The sequence below is a fragment of the Physeter macrocephalus genome, unplaced genomic scaffold (assembly GCF_002837175.3).
Source record: "Physeter macrocephalus isolate SW-GA unplaced genomic scaffold, ASM283717v5 random_251, whole genome shotgun sequence".
In the NCBI taxonomy this organism is placed as follows: domain Eukaryota; kingdom Metazoa; phylum Chordata; class Mammalia; order Artiodactyla; family Physeteridae; genus Physeter; species Physeter macrocephalus.
In genome coordinates this window covers 63,959-81,342 of record NW_021145537.1, presented here as the reverse complement: position 1 = coordinate 81,342, position 17,384 = coordinate 63,959, and the positions used below count along the sequence as shown (strand labels likewise).

At 51.6% G+C, this 17,384-nt stretch overlaps 2 protein-coding genes across 2 annotated transcripts in view; one reads left to right on the top strand and one right to left on the bottom strand.

Annotated features, from left to right (window-relative positions):
* Positions 1–5: 5 nt before the first annotated feature.
* LRRC4 (leucine rich repeat containing 4) lies at positions 6–3,933 on the bottom strand (the record flags this gene model as incomplete). The annotated part of the gene is made up of 5 exons (XM_055082729.1): positions 3,703–3,933; positions 2,745–2,974; positions 2,303–2,538; positions 1,993–2,072; positions 6–1,688 (listed from the first exon to the last, which is right to left on the bottom strand). Coding segments are annotated over exons 1-5 (2,460 nt in total), but the record flags the coding sequence as incomplete, so codon positions are not given.
* A 148-nt stretch (positions 3,934–4,081) lies between these two features.
* LOC114484981 (staphylococcal nuclease domain-containing protein 1-like) overlaps positions 4,082–17,384 on the top strand; it is a gene marked incomplete at its 5' end in the record, with an annotated part of 57,260 nt that continues 43,957 nt past the window's right edge. Inside the window, one exon of the mRNA XM_055082728.1 lies at positions 4,082–4,330. Coding sequence (XP_054938703.1) covers positions 4,082–4,330 — 249 coding nt within the window. The remainder of the gene's footprint in view (positions 4,331–17,384) is intronic.

The following is a 17,384-nucleotide window of genomic DNA, read 5'->3' as shown; positions in this document are numbered from 1 at the left end:
TGGATAATCTCAACAGTCCGGGCAGCTGTGACTGTACTCCTCTGCTGGTGCCGCTTGCGAAGTTTATAGAAGACAATCAACATGGCAGCAGCTAGCAGAGTCACTGCCACGAAGCAGCCAATGATGATCTTAGTGGTCTTCATGACTTCATCCAGGCTGGTCTGCATCTTATCATTGGTGTCCGTCGCGGTTACCACCACCTGCTTGGGCACACGGGTGGTCTGAATGAGCACCGTGGTAGAGGTGGTATATGCCGGCTGGTAACCAGTGGACGTAGTAGGAACGGGCTTGTACTTTCGTGTTGTATCCTCAGGCGAGATCTCAGTGGTCTCCACTGTGACAGTGGTGAAGAAGCTGTAGTTGGAGGTGTTGAGCTCGGCCGCGCTCACGTTGAGGTAGGCCGAGGCGTTGGAGTTGCCCGCCACGTTGGTCACCATGCACGTGTATACCCCAGTGTCTGAGAGCAGCACGTGGGAAAAGTTCAAGGTGCCGTCGTTGAGGACAGAGATCCGTGGGTGGCGGGAGGCGTGGCTGAGCACTGTCCCATTGGGCAGCAGCCACTTCACGGAGGACATGGGGGGAGTCCGACACTTAAGTTCTGCCATCCGACCCTCAGAGATATTGAGGTCCCGAGGTGCATCCATGATGAAGGGGGCAGAGCACTGGAAGGAGGCCTGGTCCACCTCCACCAGGTAGCGGCCTCGCATGTGCAAGGGAGCATGACAGCGGCCACAGCAGGTGGAGTTGGTGGGTATGTACTCTCGAAGCCACCAGGCTAGCCACAGAATGTCACAATCACAGTTCCAAGGATTGTGGTGTAGGTGCAACTCCACCAGGTACCTCAGTGGGGTGAAGAGGTCATGGGGCAAAGAAGAGAGGTTATTGTGGGCCAAGTTGAGTTCCACCAGGGAGGCCAGCCCATCAAAAGCATTCCGCTCAATCAAGCTGACCTGTGAGTTCATGACCCACAGCTTCTTGAGGGAGCTCAGGCCATGGAAGGAGCCAGGCCTGATCTCAGGGAAGTGGTTTCCTGACATCTCCAGCTCCTCCAGCCCCACCAGGGGGGTGAGGTTGGGCATATCTTTAATGTTGCACATGCCCAAGTTCAGGTACTTGAGGTTGAACAGTCCCTCAAAAGCCCCCTCAGAGATGTACTCTAGCTTCTTGAGCTCCCCCAAGTCCAGGCGCATGAGGGAGGGCACCCGGTTGAAGGCGTAAGAGGGGATGCTTTCTATGGGGTTGTTGCGCAGCCAGAGCTCCCGCAGCTTGGACAGGTATTCAAAGGCCCCGCTCGGGATGACTGTCAGCCAGTTGTCAAACAGCTCCAGGGTGTTGAGGCTGGCGAGGCCGTTGAAGGCCCCCACCTCGATCTGCCGGATGGAGTTCCTGCCCAGCTGCAGGACCTCCAGGTGGTGGAGGTGGCGGAAGGTGTCGGCCTGGATCATCTGGATGTTGTTTTCCATGAGGTTGAGGTACCGGGTGTTGGAAGGAATACCCTGAGGGACCTCGGAGAGGCCCCGGCGGGTGCACACCACCTTGCTGAACTGGTTACTGCACGAGCAGACAGACGGGCAGTTCTGGGGCCCGGCGGAGGCGGCAGCAGCGATGGCTGCACACAGAATCCACACTTGCGCCGTGAGGTAGACGACGGGGTGCAGGACGGCATTCCAGGTGTGGTGCACAGTTACCTGCCACAAGAGCTTCATGGTGTGGCACGTTCATAATTCACCATCGCCTGGGATTTTGGCTCGGAAAGGAGAACCAGCCCTACCCCGGCTTAAGTGAGCTAGGAGCTCCTCTTTCCATCTGGAGAAGGAGGTGGGGAGGGGGCGATTAGAGAGACGGAGCAGATCGGCCGGAAAAAAATCATGCCAAACTAAAGAGTGGCCCCTCGTCTACCAGCCCCCCCCACCTCGAGGCCAGCCCTCGGAAAGCTGGGACTTCCTCTCCCCCTTTGCGACCATCCCCACCCAGTCATTCGCTCTCACCTACCTCGGAAGGAAGGAAGGGAAGAACTGGCGCGGTGTCCTTAAGCGTTCGCCGCCGCCGGAGCTGGCCACCTCGTTCCCATTCTCACTTCTTAGTTTTAATTAACAAAAGGGGGAAGTAGAGGGGGCGGGGAGGGCAGAGGGGAGGGGAGGGGAGGGGAGGGGTGGGGGAGACAAAATGGCTTCTAGTAAATCCGGAGCCGGCTGGCGGAGCCGCGGAGTTGAGGCGCGCCGGGAGAGCCGAAGCCCGGCGGGCTATGCAGGTGCATGCCCCCCCCTCAGCCCGAGGCGGGGCGCCACCAGCGCTTCCCGGCTTTGTCCTTGGACCCTGGCCCCGACTCGCACCAGCCGAGGGGGAAGCCGCTTCATCGCCGGAGTGTGCCTCCGGCGCCCCCCGCCCGCTCCGGGGCTGCCACCCGGCGGGGAGTGAGGGGGCGCCCCGCAGCCTCCCAGGCCGCGCTCGCTGCCGAAGCTGCCGCCGCGCTGCCCCCTCTCCTTGTGTCGGCCGCTCCCGGCCCGAGGCAGCTGATGCAGTCGTTCGCTCGCGGTGCTGCGAGAGTTAAGAGGAGGTGTTCGCCGGTCCTTCGCCCCCCCACCCCGCCCTCCGACACACACCCCCTTCTCTCCTCGTCTCTTCTCTTAAGGGTTAAAAAGACCAAAACTGGGCTCAGTTTCCCAGTCCGCCGGCTGCTGGTGCGAGGAGCAGTAATCCGTCCAGCCCCCCGAGGGGCAGCGGCGTGGAGGCAGCGCCGGGACCTGGTCCGCCGGCCAGAGGAGCGCGCGGCGGCCGGGTCGCCCCGCACCGCAGGCCCCTTCGGGGAGTCCGGGGGCGGCTGCAGCCCCCAGAGGCGCGGAATCGCCCGCCGCAGCCGGGTCCCCGGCGCGCCGCCGGGTCTGGGTTTGTGCGGAGGGAGCGAGTTCAGGGCTCCGGCCCCCGGCGCCTTCAGCGGCTGCGCTGCCCGCGGACTGCTGCAGCGGCCCCGGCGCTGGCGGCGGCGTGAGCAGCGGGGGTCGCGGCTGCGGGGAACGCTCCGGAGCCCGGGAACATGGTCCCCACTCGCTAGCAGCGGCGGCGGCGGCAGCGGCAGCGGCAGCAGCAGCAGCAGCAGCAGCAGCGGGGCCCCTGTGCGCGGCGCCCACCGTCTCCTCCTCGCGCCGGGCTCGCGGTGTTGCAGGCAGCAGCCACGCAGACTGCTCTCTCATCCTTTTGTCCTTCAGTCAGAACGTGAATGTACTGCTGACGCATACTGTTCTGAGGAGAAGATTAGCGTGATGCAGTGCTCCTATGTTTTAACACCGCTCCCCCTCCGCTGCCTGCCCTCGAGGGGTTAACGCCGGCGCCTTCCAGCGCCGCGCCGGCCCGCGCCGCGCAGCCCCGAGCTGTGCGCCTCCGTGCGACTTCCTCCCTCCCTCCCTCCCTTCCTCCCTTCCTTCCTTCCTCCCTCCCTCCCTTCCTTCTTCCTTCCTCTCTCCCCCAGCCCCACCCCCCCCTCCCCGGCCGCTTCCTCCCCGCCCCCTCTAGACGCTGGGAGCGGGCCGGGCGAGGGAACAGGAGTGAGCGTCAAGTGGGGGGCCGCGCGCAAGTCGAAGGCGTGCGCAGCTATTTTGGTCCGATCGCAGGGAGCCGCCGGCTGGCCGCTGATAGGCTGGAGCGGCGCGGGGCTGCTGCTGCGGAGGGACCGCGCCGGCCCCCGCCCCCGCCCCCGCCCCGCACCGGGCGCCGGGCACCTTCGGGCTCTGGGCGCGCTGGACTCAGGGCCTGGGGAGCCGGAGGCGCGGCGGCCCTCGGCGGGGCTGCTGCAGTTGGCGGGCCTCCCGCCCGGACCACGTCATCCTCACCCCCGGCGACGGCGGACGGGGCGACCGGCCGCTCGGCCCGGGCTGCACGCTCGGAGTTCTGAGCTGCACTGGAGGACGCGGGGGCGGCCAGGGCGCTGCTGCACATGTGCCTGTTCGTCCTGCCCCTTCCCTCGCAAATTTCCTCACCCGTCGTCGGCTTTAACTAGGGCTTTCTCTGATAGTTTTCTTAATGGGGGTTGCGGGTGAGGCAAACAGTGGAAGGAAAGACCAAGTGCGGGGAGCTAGGGGAGTGACAACCTGGGACAGCGCGACAACCAGCTGGAAGGATTGAGGTGAACTCCCAGCAGCCAGGGCACAACCCGTTCATTCAGCAGCCGGAGCCGCGGCTTCTCACTCTTCGCAGCCCCGCGCCCTTTCCCCTCCGTGCGCCCAGAGATTGGAGGGAGTGGGTCTTAAAGCTTCTGCCCCATGAGCTCCACCAGCTCTTCTTTGTTTCTGGGAGTCCCTGGGAAGAACTGCGTAGCATCCTGACCCTACTTCCGGTGAGAGGCGACCCCGGGGCGTTTGATGGACCAGTGTAGGAGCGAGAACAGGACTTGTTCAGAGTTTTCCCACCGGGGAAAACGACTCCTCTTTCTCTGCCTGGTGCAGCGGGGGCCAACTGTGGCTAAGCCCTGGGAAGCCAGCTGGTAGAATATGGCACCGGTTTAGTGTTGCTTCTTTTCAAGGGCTACCTCCAGGCTCCTTGCCTTGTGCCCCGCCCGCCTCTGCCTTGGCAAGCTTGCTTGCCCATCACCTGCACGTGGGCTGTTGCTTAAGAAGAGGAGGTCCTGGCCTAGATCTCTCAGCTCTCTGGATTCTGCCACACCCTTATCTCAATATTGTCTGTTGCCCAGTAATCTGAAACCTCCTTAAATATGCCAGGGAATTTTTGAAGTCCGTGGATGGAATGGAAACAGCTCCATTGTAGGCAATTTGGATTCCCTGTCATTTACCAACTTTTTTATTATGCATTTGCAGTCGAATAATAACAACATTAATAGTTAATATGTTACCTAAGACCACATAGTAAGCGGTAGAGCCAGGCCTTGAACTCTGGCAGAGCTCAGATGTCTAGGAACTTGGACAGTAAAAGTGATTCTCCAGAGTTTTCTCCCAGTCAGTAAGAAATCAGGTTTCATTCATTTACTTCAACAGTCATTTACTGGGATGTTTGTCTACTGTATGCTCTCCACTATACCAAGGATGGATGGATGGATGGATGGATGGATGGATGGATGGGTGGATAGGTCTGTTCTTGTTTAATCTGCCTTTACCCAGTGACACAGTTGCCATAGCTGTCTCCATTTTATGGATGGAGGTACTGAGCTCTGGCAGGCGAATAACTTGCTCAAGGTCATACGGCCAGAAAGCAACAGAGGCAGCATCTCAATCCAGTCTTCAAACCCTGAGTCCGGTGTCTTCATCACTGCCGCGAAGATGTCCGGTATGTTCACTCTGCATAGGGTAAATGGCGGAGACAAGGTAGGGGGACAGCCTGCATAAAACACTTCAGGGAAGGGTATATGGAATATACTAGAATGAAGGGTGGGAGAGGAGGGGCTGAGAAAATAGATCCTCTGTTTAACTTGTTTGACTCACGATTACTAATCAAAGAAAGAGAGAAATGGAGGTTGAGTTCCACCTGGGCTCTTTTTCCCTCCTTGACTAAGCCCCATTTGCCCATCATCAGCTTCAAGCAGGACACACCCATCTTATACCCAGGTGTGAGTCTAGCCTGACAGGGATCTGTGGAGGAGAATTGAACACCCGCTGTTGAGAAGGTCTCTCCTTGCCACAGCTGGCATTGACCTGGTAGGGTTCCAGAGAGACCCCGGCCAGGGTCTGGATGGCACCCTGGAATATGGCTGCCCCTCCCCGCTCAGGCAGAAGAGGGGCCTGCCTGGCTGGTGTGGGCAAACTCAGAACCCATCTGTTCAGCTCCAGGCCCAGCAAATGTTGTGTAGGTGGATGGAAGGGTAGGATCAAACCGGTACTTAGTAATGGGGTGGTCTCATGGTAAATATTTGTGGGTGATACCGCCCAAGCTTCATGCAGCTCATGGAGTTCTAGATAGGGCTACTTTGCCCTCTGTAGGCCAGCTAGGCTGAGGGAGCATCATAGAAACCATCAGCTGGGCCAAGGAGGCTGTGGGACCATGGCAGCACACACAGCCCTTTTGAACTGAAAGTGGCACCTGAAGCCTTTAATCCTGTCACTCGAGTATCATCTAGCCATCTGTCTGTTGCTTCTCACAGCCCCTGGTTCTGACTGCTTCCTTGATTTGGAGTGGTGCCACCAGGGAATAAAAAGAAGAAGAAGGCTTAAACTTGGAGAGGAGAGAAGGAAGAAACCCTGGGTTGAGAGTGTTTTCACTTGTGGTTTCCCACAGAGAGACTGCCGCGATAAAGCAGAGTTGAAGAAGCCAGCCAGTGATCCGGCAAGGCTGTGTCAGCCGCTTCTTACCTGCACTAAGATTGGGATACCTGAGTTCTAGTCCCTTTTCTGCCACTGATTAGACATGTGACAAATTTTAAATTAAGGCGGCTCTAAACCTTGGTTTCTTCATTTCTAAAATTAAGGGAATGGACTAGAAGGTTCCTTCCAGCTCTCGTCGTCCACAATTCGCACCCCTCCTCAGATGTGAAGCTTTGTGAAGAAGGTTGATCCTTTGGGGTTGTAGCCAAGTCTTGGTAATGCACCACAAAGTTGAGAAGCAAATGATTCCTTCAGTTGAATCAAGAAATCCACAGTGCCAGAGCAGAGCAGACTGTTTTCCCAGCTACTAAAAAGGCCTGCAGGTCACAGAGTGCTGAAGCTAAAAGGGACCTTGGAGCTCATCTGGACTTAGCCTCTCATTTTACAGATGTCATTAATGAAGTTCAGAGAGGCACAGTGACTTACCTAGAGGCACGCTACTAATTAACATCAGAGTCTCTGTGCCTTCTGAGCTCAGCCCCTCAGTCAAATGACCGTATGTGGCTAATTGGCATTTAAACCTGGGGCTTGAAGATATTTCCAGATGCCTGCCTCCTGTGCTCTTGTATGCAGGTGCTATCGTTGTACTTTGCTGGGCTGGGTTAACGATGGGTCTTTGATAGAGCCATTCTGAGTGACTTTGGACCCCTAATAAGAACTGGCGGGAATTCCCTGGTGGTCCAGTGGTGAGGGCTCCGTGCCCTCACTGCCGAGGGCCCGGGTTCAATCCCTGGTCGGGGAGCTAAGATCCCGCAAGCTGCGCAGCGCGGCCCCGCCGCCCCCCCCCCCCATAAAAGAAAGTGTTAAAAAATTTTTTTGAGAAGAAGTGGCAGAAATGGTCATCCAGGGGACTGGCTAAGGGGACCCAGGATAACTGGGTGCCTAGTAAAGCCCGTGGTAGACCATTCCTCAGCCTGACATGTATCGCTGAGGCATTATCCTCAGCAGCCACTAGATGTCCATAATGCCTCGCAGGGTTTGCCAGGAGTGAGCAGGGTGCTACCTTGCCTCCAGTAGGCTTTTGGCCCCCTCAAGGTGGGTCCATCCGTGGCAGGAAGATCACATATGTACCCCCTGAAACTCTAGTTCCTGTTTGCAATACTTTTCGGCTGCCAAACCCTACTCAAGCACCTTATCTGTTTTTATACTCTTTATGCTGCCGTTTTAACTAAGAAAAGAACAAAAGCAAAGGAGGAAAAGCGGTTTGGAAAATAGGAAAGAAAAAGAAAAATAGTATGGAAGTTGACCTCCACAAAGGGAAAGACATCAGTTGATTGGTGAATTAGTAGTGACAAAACATAAGAAATGGTCTATATGGAAAGAGTCACCTTCTCCTACCTAAGGCAATGAACACATTTTGTGTGGGGGGGTGGGGGGGGCGGTGTGTGTGTGTGTGTGTGTATTTGCATCTCTCACTCCCACCCACATGTACAGATACCCTTCCAGGGTCAACTGGTCATGAGGTTTCTGTTTAATGGGTAAAGTCACCATTGCAAAAAAGTAAGGTTATTTTTCTTGCCTGTGATCCTGGAGTGAGCCTGTGACCATGCCATTACTACCCACAGTCATAAAGGGAATGGATTTTATTCCTTGAGCCTGATGATTCAAGGCGACACAGCCGTTCTAGACTTACCCACTCTTCCTAGTGCCTCAAAATCCACTCTCCTTTAACCCGAAGAACTCTGCTCTCGAAGGAAGTCGGAAGGAGGTGGACAAAAAAGCACTCTCCCTCTGGGTCCCATCCAGAGCAATTTGTAGAAAACCTCAGAAAAGAAAAGATGCTTAATAAGAATGGCAAAGGGCTATAGAATGGAAGGGCCTCTTCCTCTTCTCTGAGGCTGGTTTCCTGGGGCTTACCGTTTCTCTTCGGGCTGCCAGGCCTGAGTGAAGGGAGAAACCTCCCAACACCCCAACTGCCGCCTCTTTTGGGATAGACAGTTGGTGCCCATTCTAGCCACAATCATCTGTATGGTCAAACAGCCCAGAGAGGTCCAGCCAAAAGCCTTGGGGAAGTGTACTCTTCAGGTGCACTAGCCCATTACAGGCCCTGTGGTTTATTCTTCCCTTTAACTGCCTTTGTATAGCAGTAACAATAATGATGTGTTAACAGCAACATTTCCTGGGGCATTGATCGGTACCCATATTAATCATCACAACAGCTCTGTGAGGTGGGTACCATTAGATTCCCCATTTTGCAGATGAATTTAAGATGCTTTCTCAGGATCACAGAACTAGTAAGTGACTAGATCAGTTTCCTAAGGCTGTCATAACAAATTACCACATATTTGGTGGTTTAAAACATCAGAAGTTTATTCTCTCGCAGTTCTGGAGGCGAAAAGTGCAAAATCTGGTAGGGCCATCCTCCCTCCAAGGGCCCTAGGGGAGAATTTGTGCCTGGCCTTTTTTGCCTATTCCAGCTCCTGGTGACTGTCCCGTTCCTTGATTTGTGGCTGCATCACATCAATCTCCTCGGTCATGTTGACTCCTCCTTTTCTGTCTGTCTCCTCTTTGACTTATAAAGGACATTTGCCATTGGATTTAGGGCCCCCCTGGTCAATCAAGGGTGATGTCTTTGCAGGATCCTTGGTTGCATCTGCAAAGACCCTTTTTCCAAATAGGGTAACATTTACAGGTTTGGGGATGGGGGCGTGGGCATTATCTGTCTGGGGCTCATTCAGCTCCCTGCAGTGACAGAGCTCAAATCTATTCAGCATTCAAATGTTAAACCACTGTGATGCTGCAATGTGCCACTTAAGATGTACCCTCCCCTTTCTCTTCCTCTTACCTCTAGCAGGTCCATCCTCTGTGTACCCGGGCTTGTGAGGGGCAGAGGAGAGGAGCCAGGTGTCAGCGGTATGGCCGTTGGGTCTTCCCGTTGGAAAGGGAGAGAGGGTTCCCTCAGTCAGTGCAACAGTTAGGAAACATCACGTGAGCCGAGGGAAGGGGGCACGTGGACCAGAGAAGCTCAAGAAATCTGCCTTGATTCCTTTCCTTGATCATTTTCTCACTCTTTACATGGCCTGTTGATTTTATCCCAAAGATCTTGGAACATCTAAGCATTTACCAGTAATATTAGAGGTACCTCTTGGCATTGCTACAAAATTTGGCTCAACTGTAACTAAGTCACAGAAATGTTGAGCTTCCCACTCGTTGGAGATTAAGAAAGGCCCAAAGATCAGAGCCCAGCAGATACAAGGGCAGATGCGGGAGTGAGAGTTATGAGTAAATGGCTTTTCGAGTATCTCCAGCACAAATTTGATCCTTAACCCAGAGTCCATGCCTGCAGGTACACACACATACACAGTGGTTTTATAAATTTATTCATGTTTTGGTTAGTGAAAGCCCAAACACTTTTTCCCCCCACACTGAGTCCTACATGAAAGAGGGAGGGAGAGAGAGAAAGTATGAGTGAATGCCTGTATGCATGCATTCATACATACATGTTAGTGGGCATTATGCCGTAGTGGAGGTTATGAAAGTATTCTGGAATCAGAGAAACCTGGGTTCAAATCATGGTTCTCTCTCTTGCCTACTGTGTATAATATATGCTGTGTATGCAAGTTGCTTCTTTAAGCTTCAGATTCTTCACGTGTAAAGTGGGATTAATGACTATTTATGTTGTGGTATTATTAGACTAGAAGCAAGTAAGGAAAATCAGTCAGTCTTAGCTAATAGTAATAGTAGTAGTAGCAGCTGTTACTTTCTAATAAGTAACGGACCTGGTGCAACCAAATAAAAAATAAATAAAATTTAAAAAAAGAAGAATACCCAGAACCTTGTAATTAAAAAAAAAATCGGCTTTTTTTTTTTAAATACTGGGAAATTTAAGGAGGATCCTAGTGATCGTAAGGTTTTGCCAGTCCTCAGTTTTTAAAATAAGGAAACTAGTATAGAAGGGAAATATTTTTATCCAAAGTCAATTACTGAGAGAATCTTTTATTTCTTTTATTTTTCCCTCTCTGCTCTTGGTATTGCACCTAATTTAGACCTTTCAGTTCTTCATTTAATATATAAGGTGTTTCTCACTGTTTTTAACAGTTAGTTTTGAGATAATTTTAGACTCGGAGACAGGTTGAACATACTCAGACTATAGGATATGGGCTTCACCCAGCTTACTATTATGTTAACATCTTGTATCACAGAACATTTACTCAAAACTAGAAATTAAAGGATTCAAGACATAGATGTTTACTCCTTCCCTCTAAATCTATTCTCCAAAGACATCTTTGTGACACTATATCAGATCATGTTACTGATTTGCTTAGAATGCTCCAGTGTTCTTCCCCTCGTAATTCAAATAACGATCAAATGGTGTACCATGGACCCCAGGCCCTAAGCGATCATGCCTTGCCTGCTCCTATGCCCTCGTGTTTTATCATCTTCCTGCTTACCCCCTACCCTTCAGCTATGCTGCTCTTCTTTCTTTTGGAATACTCTCAGCTGGTTCTCCCCATTAGGGCCTCTGCTCTCTCCTCTGTCTGGAATGTTCTTCCCCCACATCTTCAGGTGGTTGGCTCCTTCTTGAGCAGGTCTCTTGGGACTTTCCATGACTACCCTGTCTTTTAGACTACTTTAGTAGCCCCACCAATCATAGTCACATCCCTGGGTTGTATTTTCTTATTTGATTTACCATCATCTGAAACTCTCGTTCACTTGCACACCCCATGAAAGCAGAGGCCCTTCCCATCTTGTGCCCAACACCTAGATCATAGTGGTGAGTTAATCATTTCAGAGGAAAGAGGACTGTTCTTTGACCCAAATGAATAGGAGTTCAGGTCTCCCTAATGGTGTATCAGTAGCCCTAGCCCTACTCCATAAACCTATGAAAAGATGGGTGAAAAATGACCAGCCTTTGGGACTTCCCTGGTGGCGCAGTGGATAAGACTCTGTGCTCCCAATGTAGCGGGCCCAGGTTCGATCCCCGGTCAGGGAACTAGATCTCACATGCATGCCGCTAATAAGAACGCTCACGCCACAACTAAGGAGCCCATGAGCCGCAACTAAAGAGCCCACCTGCCGCAACTAAGACCTGGTGCAACCAAATAAAAAATAAATAAAATTTAAAAAAAAAAAAGAATACCCAGAACCTTGTAATTTAAAAAAAAAAAATCAGCTTTTTTTTTTAATACTGGGATATTTAAGGAGGATCCTAGTGATCGTAAGGTTTTGCCAGTCCTCAGTTTTTTAAAATCCTAGCCCCTTGCTGACAGATTTATGAGCAAGAGTTTTATGGAGGTATCATCAAGGCTTACGGGTTCTTGGCAGTTGTGGATGTGAAGAGTGAGCAGAAGAGCGAGTATAGGTACACAAATACGATTATCTGTGCTCATGGGTACATGCGCCTGTCATTTTCAAATTTGCCAAAGTGCATTTTCTCCAAAGGGAGTGAGGGCTGTTGAGCCTGAAATAGGGAACACCAGGACTGTAAGATGAAATGCTTTGAAAGTGGCTATTCCAACTCTAATTAAAGAATGTTAGGACAATCACCACTAGCAGTAGTAAAGGGCGCCCCATTACCTTGCTTTATGGAGAGCTGGGTAAATTTAAAGGCAGCAGTAATTATCCCACTGAGTGCCGGAGCTACAGTGCAGTCGGTGGGCACCTGGCTGGGCGGTGAGAGGAGCCCAGAGCTTCTGTCCAGGGTCCTTATCTCTATTAGCTGTAGTCCCTAAATTTTGCATTGACTAAAGAACAAACAGTTCCATCAACAGACTCTTATAAATTTTAAACACTCAGGGGGGAGATTGAAGCAAACGCTGTGTGGAGAGTCTGACTGGGAGCCCGGCCACCTGGGTCCTTCCCCAGCTTTGCTATTGACTTTCTTTCCCTTTTGCCTTGAGGGAAGATGATTCTTCCTGTTGTGACTCCACTTTCCTTGACCATGGATGTATCACAGATTTTGTTAAAAAAAAATCGTCGCATGGGGCTTCCCTGGTGGCGCAGTGCTTAAGAATCCGCCTGCCAATGCAGGGGACACGGGGTCGAACCCTGGTCCGGGAATATCGCACATGCCACGGGGCAGCTAAGCCTGTGTGCCACGACTACTGAGCCTGTGCTCTAGAGCCCGCAAGCCACAACTACTGAGCCCGTGCGCCACAACTACTGAAGCCCGCGCATTCTAGGGCCCCCGTGCGGCAACTACGGAGCCCGCGTGCTGCAACTACTGGAGCCCATGCATCTAGGGCCCATGCTCCGCAACGAGAGAAGCCACCGCAGTGAGAAACCCACACACCGCAACGAAGAGTAGCCCCTGCTCGCCCCAACTAGAGAAAGCCTGCACACAGCAGCGAAGACCCAATGCAGCCAAAAATAAATTAAATAAATTTTTTAAAAAAATAGTCACATGGCTTAGGGCTATTCTCCTGAGAATATTCTAGGACCCCTTATGGAGCAGGTCACTGCTTCAGAGAAGACCTCATAGTTTAGAGAGAGTGAACAAGATGGGAACACACTTTCTGTACTTACCCTAGGGCATTTCCAACTGAATTTAAGAAACATACTCAGCTTGGAACTTTTTCTGTGTTTTTAATCTGTTCCATTTGGCTTGAAACCTGTTGTGCCCTTTTCTGCTGTTTCTTTTTGTAGCTGTTCCATGGCCTATACAGCAGTGCCATGTTGGCACTGCCTTCTCTTTCCCAGGCTTCTTTATCTGTTGTTCAGTCTCTTTGTGGATCAGCATCTGTGGCCGTCAAGCTGCCTCGCACAACTTGTTAATTGTTTTCAATTTTATGCTGCCAGTTTCAGCTATAGCTTGGGTTTTCTTACTTCCAGTTGGTATGGCCTCAGTTCATCATCCAGTACTGGCCTGATAAGGTGGGTTCATTTGTCCGATCTAAGGAGTTTCTGAGGGAGGCTTGGAGGACCCCTAATGAAAGAGTGGGCTTGAATTTTGTCTCTCAGTTGCTGTTGTGACCATCCTCAGCCCACCCCATCCTTGAGCAAAAGGCCAGGCTCTTACCCTTAGAAGTGGAGGGGCGTGCAGCATTTGGGACAACAGGAGCCTAGCCTGGAGCTCACACCACTGGCTTCTCCATGAGTCATCAAACGACCGATGGGTGGGTTGGCTGGCACCCAGGTTCCTGGGTGCTGCGTTCCTTTTGTATCACGTGCGCCTTTTCAGGAGTGAGCTCTCCCAGCCTCCAGCCTGCTCTTGATACATGGTTTTAGATGCAGTTCTATCTGCACATGCTTCCAGTGGGAATCACCTTTATATCTAGAGGAATTTGGGGTGGGTGAACGTGAAATAAGGGAGCTAGGACCCTCAGCTCCTCTAGCAGTTGTAGAGAGAAGAATTAGAATTCCCCAGCTGGTTGGTTCGTCAGTTGTCATATTCCTATTCTCTCTATCTCTTTCACTTACTGTCTCTCTCACGTGCAGTTTGGAATTTGGCCAGAGCTGATAGGTAGATTTGTTTGTTTTTACACAAGAGTAACATGACTATCTCATTCTCCTTTACCCCAGAACTCTATCCCTGGCCATGAATCCCTGCCTTTTCAGTTTTTCCTCACTACCAGCCAGGAATGCTAAGCAGCATGCTCTCGGGAACCTGTCTTGTTGGTCTACTTGAAACTGTTTCTCTGATGGACACCAGACTGAAATGGCTCTGCTTCTGATAAGGGGTGCTGGAGCCCCACTTCTGTGGGGCCGCCAGTTAGGGATCTGGGAGTCTACTACCCTGATGCCTGGACACTGACAGCCTGGCTAGAGGAGCCCTTATTCTGTATCACTCTCTTGGTGACGGGGGCCAGTTCATGTGACAGCCCAGTGAGGCTGCTTGATTTGTATTCAGCGCACGAGCCCTAAAGAAAAAAAAAAAAAAAAAAAAGTCTGAGAGGTGCCTTGCCAGCCAATAACTCTGAAAGGATTCTTTGTGTAAGTGAGCAGTCTCTGGGCTGGACGCCCTCCCTCCCCCCAAGCTGGCCTTGCTGGCCCAGCAACTCGGTGGTGCTTTGGAGCTGGCCCCGAGCCCTTGGGGATCACTCCCGAAGGGGAGACCATCTTGGGATCCCAGGCACACAGAGCGACTTCAGCTCTGTCCTTCCTGCCCTGGCATCTGACAGTCTGCCTCCAAATGCCAGTCCGTGGGATCTATTCAAGGCCATGTGTGCACACGAGACAGTAAGTGAAAGAGAGAGAGATGAATATGAAAAGACCAACTGACCAACAGACTGAGGGCATTCTAATTCTTCCTTCTAGTGGAAACCTCCAGAGAAAGATGGAGCCTGTGTCCAACACTCCGGTGGGGGGGGGCTGCTCCATCTCTCTCTTGGCCAGCAGGACCCTGTGTTGGCCTGAGCCTTTTGATTTCCTAACCAATTAAAGCAGTCTTTTGCTCCCGTTGTCTGAAAAGCGACAGACCTTCTGCTCCTGTACACCTGAGAGCTTCAGGGTAAATGTCTTTATCGAATTGAGACTAAGAGGAGCTCCCGCTCTGATCGGAGGCCAGGCCTGCCTCTGGCCTCCAGCACCACCATCGACAGCCCTGCCCATTTTCAGCGCAGTTTAAGGGTGGGCTTCCTGCCAGCTCCTGTCTCAGTCTGAGTCTGTCTCTTTAAGAGCGTTATTTGTTATCAGTGAGATTTCTGAACACATAACCTTGACTTGCTTGCTTAGGTGAATAAGACCATTCTTGTTAAATACTGTTTTCTAGGAAGGAGAAGAATTAAGCAGGTGTTGAAGGATTTTCCTAAAGACTCATGTGTGAGCCTGGAGGAAAATAGCGCTGGAAAGCAGCGGGGTAGGGGTCTGGCATCTCTGTGTTAGGCTGCATTTGTTGTGAGAGAAGCCGAGAGGTTGACTGAATTTTGTCCCATCACGTGGTCCGTCTCAGAGGTGAGCCTGTCCCCTCGTATTTCAGTGCTGCTGGGTTTCTCATTCTGGTTTCACCTTTGCCAGGGTTAAAACCCCCTTTGTGTCTCATTTTTAAGATATTGATCAAGGGCCTGATAGCCAACTCTCTGGACAAAAATATCAAAAAATATGGTTCCCCATATTTAGTCCACCGAAATAATGTACTAAACATTGCAGCACTTTTATAGGGTGCCCATTAAATAGGACAGTGTAACCCGACCACTTTTTTTTCATCTTTCTCTTTTAGAAGCCTCTAAGAAGGGCTGTGGGCCTGAGAGAGGCTGTGTCAGGGGCCAAAGCTAGCCGAGTAGGGTCTCCTGCACTGGCCCAAACTCAGCTTCTCCTGAGGAACGTTTGGTCCCCCAAAAGGAATAGGGATGTGGTCCCACACAGCGACCCACCCACAGACTCAGTGCCGTCACATCGGGGTGCGTGGAGAAGAAAACCAAGGAACTATTTCCATTCGGCTGAAGGAAAGTGTCTCCCAGGCCCACTCCCATCTCCAGTGCCCCTCTGCCTCTCTTGGGCCTGTGGCACTTTTGGTTGGTGTGTTAATCACTTCTCCATGCAGCACCGTCAAGGAGCTTTGCAGCCCTGATGCGAAGTGCGGAAAGATTTTTTCAGATCCCATCCACAAAGGGACAGGCAGGCTCCTGACAAAACTGGCTTTGGAGGCAAACATAGCCCTGCCTGTTTCACAGAGACCTTTGTCCCCTGGAGCAGGTCAGGTGTGAACAGAAATTCTGAAACCAGTGACTTGAAAGCTGGTTACCAAGGAATTTTCTGCATGGGCCCTGTGCATGTACAACAACATGCTTGTTTTTAAAAGCCTTCCTTGTTCTCGCCTTGCTGGAATCATTCGTTGGTTTTCTCCCAGAGAAGATAATAAAACGGGGTTTAGAATAAGGAATGGGCTGGTCTTCCCTTGCTCCTAACCTCTCCCATCTTTTGTTCCTCCTCTAACTCCTACTCCCAAACTTATAATTTGAGAGATCCTTCGAGAAGGGACTAGGGATGGCCTTGCTCTCATCCTCAGGTATAATAGCCTTTTCCCATTCGGTTCTTTCTTCTTCCCCGTAACTCACATGGAGTGGAAGGAATGAATCTGTTTCTGGATTGATGAGTCTCATTCAGTCATTGTCTACGTTGGTCTCTCTGGCCTGCTAATGCCATTTGAGTTTCTAAAGTCCTTACTTTGCAAATGCACTTGTGTCCTGGGTTTAGCTTCTGATCACAGGATTAGCAGAGATTATACAGTCTGTCTGATGTCTTCTCCAAGCTTTCTATCAGATTTGTGGCTATGAGTTGAGAGATTTGTACATCGACAGAATAGAAGCTACAGGCAGCGATGGACCGATGAGGGAAAAAAGAAAAAGGATCTCGTGTAAAGAACTGGCGTGGTATCAGTCCTGATATTTGAATCAAAACCAGTTAAGAATCTGGGAACCTAGACTTTCTACCTCTTGATTTCATGACTCTGCTCCACCCGTGCCCTCTTTCCTAGACCAACTTTTCGTGAACCCTCACTCCTCCCCCTCCCCACCCCAGCTGTTGCACCGGAACAGAACTCTGAGCCGATGCTCTGGGTGGCGCCCTTTGCTAAGAGCTCTCCTGGCACCAGCCATCCCTCTGGCCTCTTATCTTGTCAGTTCTCATTAGACAGCAACTCTTCAGTCGTACATTGAGGACCCTGAGAGGCTGGAAAAAAAATGACAGGTGGGCTTGGGACACAGAAACATGAGGGGAAGCAGCCACCTAGTTTTGTCGTGGAGGTTAAAAAAGACACAGGTAACTATGGAAAAGGCTCGTGGGTCACTGCAGGCTATAGGTGCTTCGTGCTGCAATAGGCCATCTATGCAGGAGACTGACCTCTCATAGAAAGTCAGTCCCAAAGTAAGGCAGCTCCAGGGTGGGTTAGTTTAACTGAGATGAGGCCCCAGGTCAGAATCAGGTACCTTGGTTTTTTTCCTCTTCTGTGTTTGAACCATTCCCTCAGCGTGACCACAGTTCTTTCTTGGCTGCAAGATGGTTGCCATAGCACCAGGCATTGCATGCCCACACACCAGTCTCCAAAGGCAGGAGAAGCAGTGTGTTTCTGCATCTCTTTTTAAAAGCAAAGAAATCCTTCCCCACATGCCTCTCACCTGACTTCCTCTTATAGCTCACTGTCCAGATTTGGATGACACTACTAAACTGTGATGTGGCACCAGGAAAGAGAACTCTGCTCCC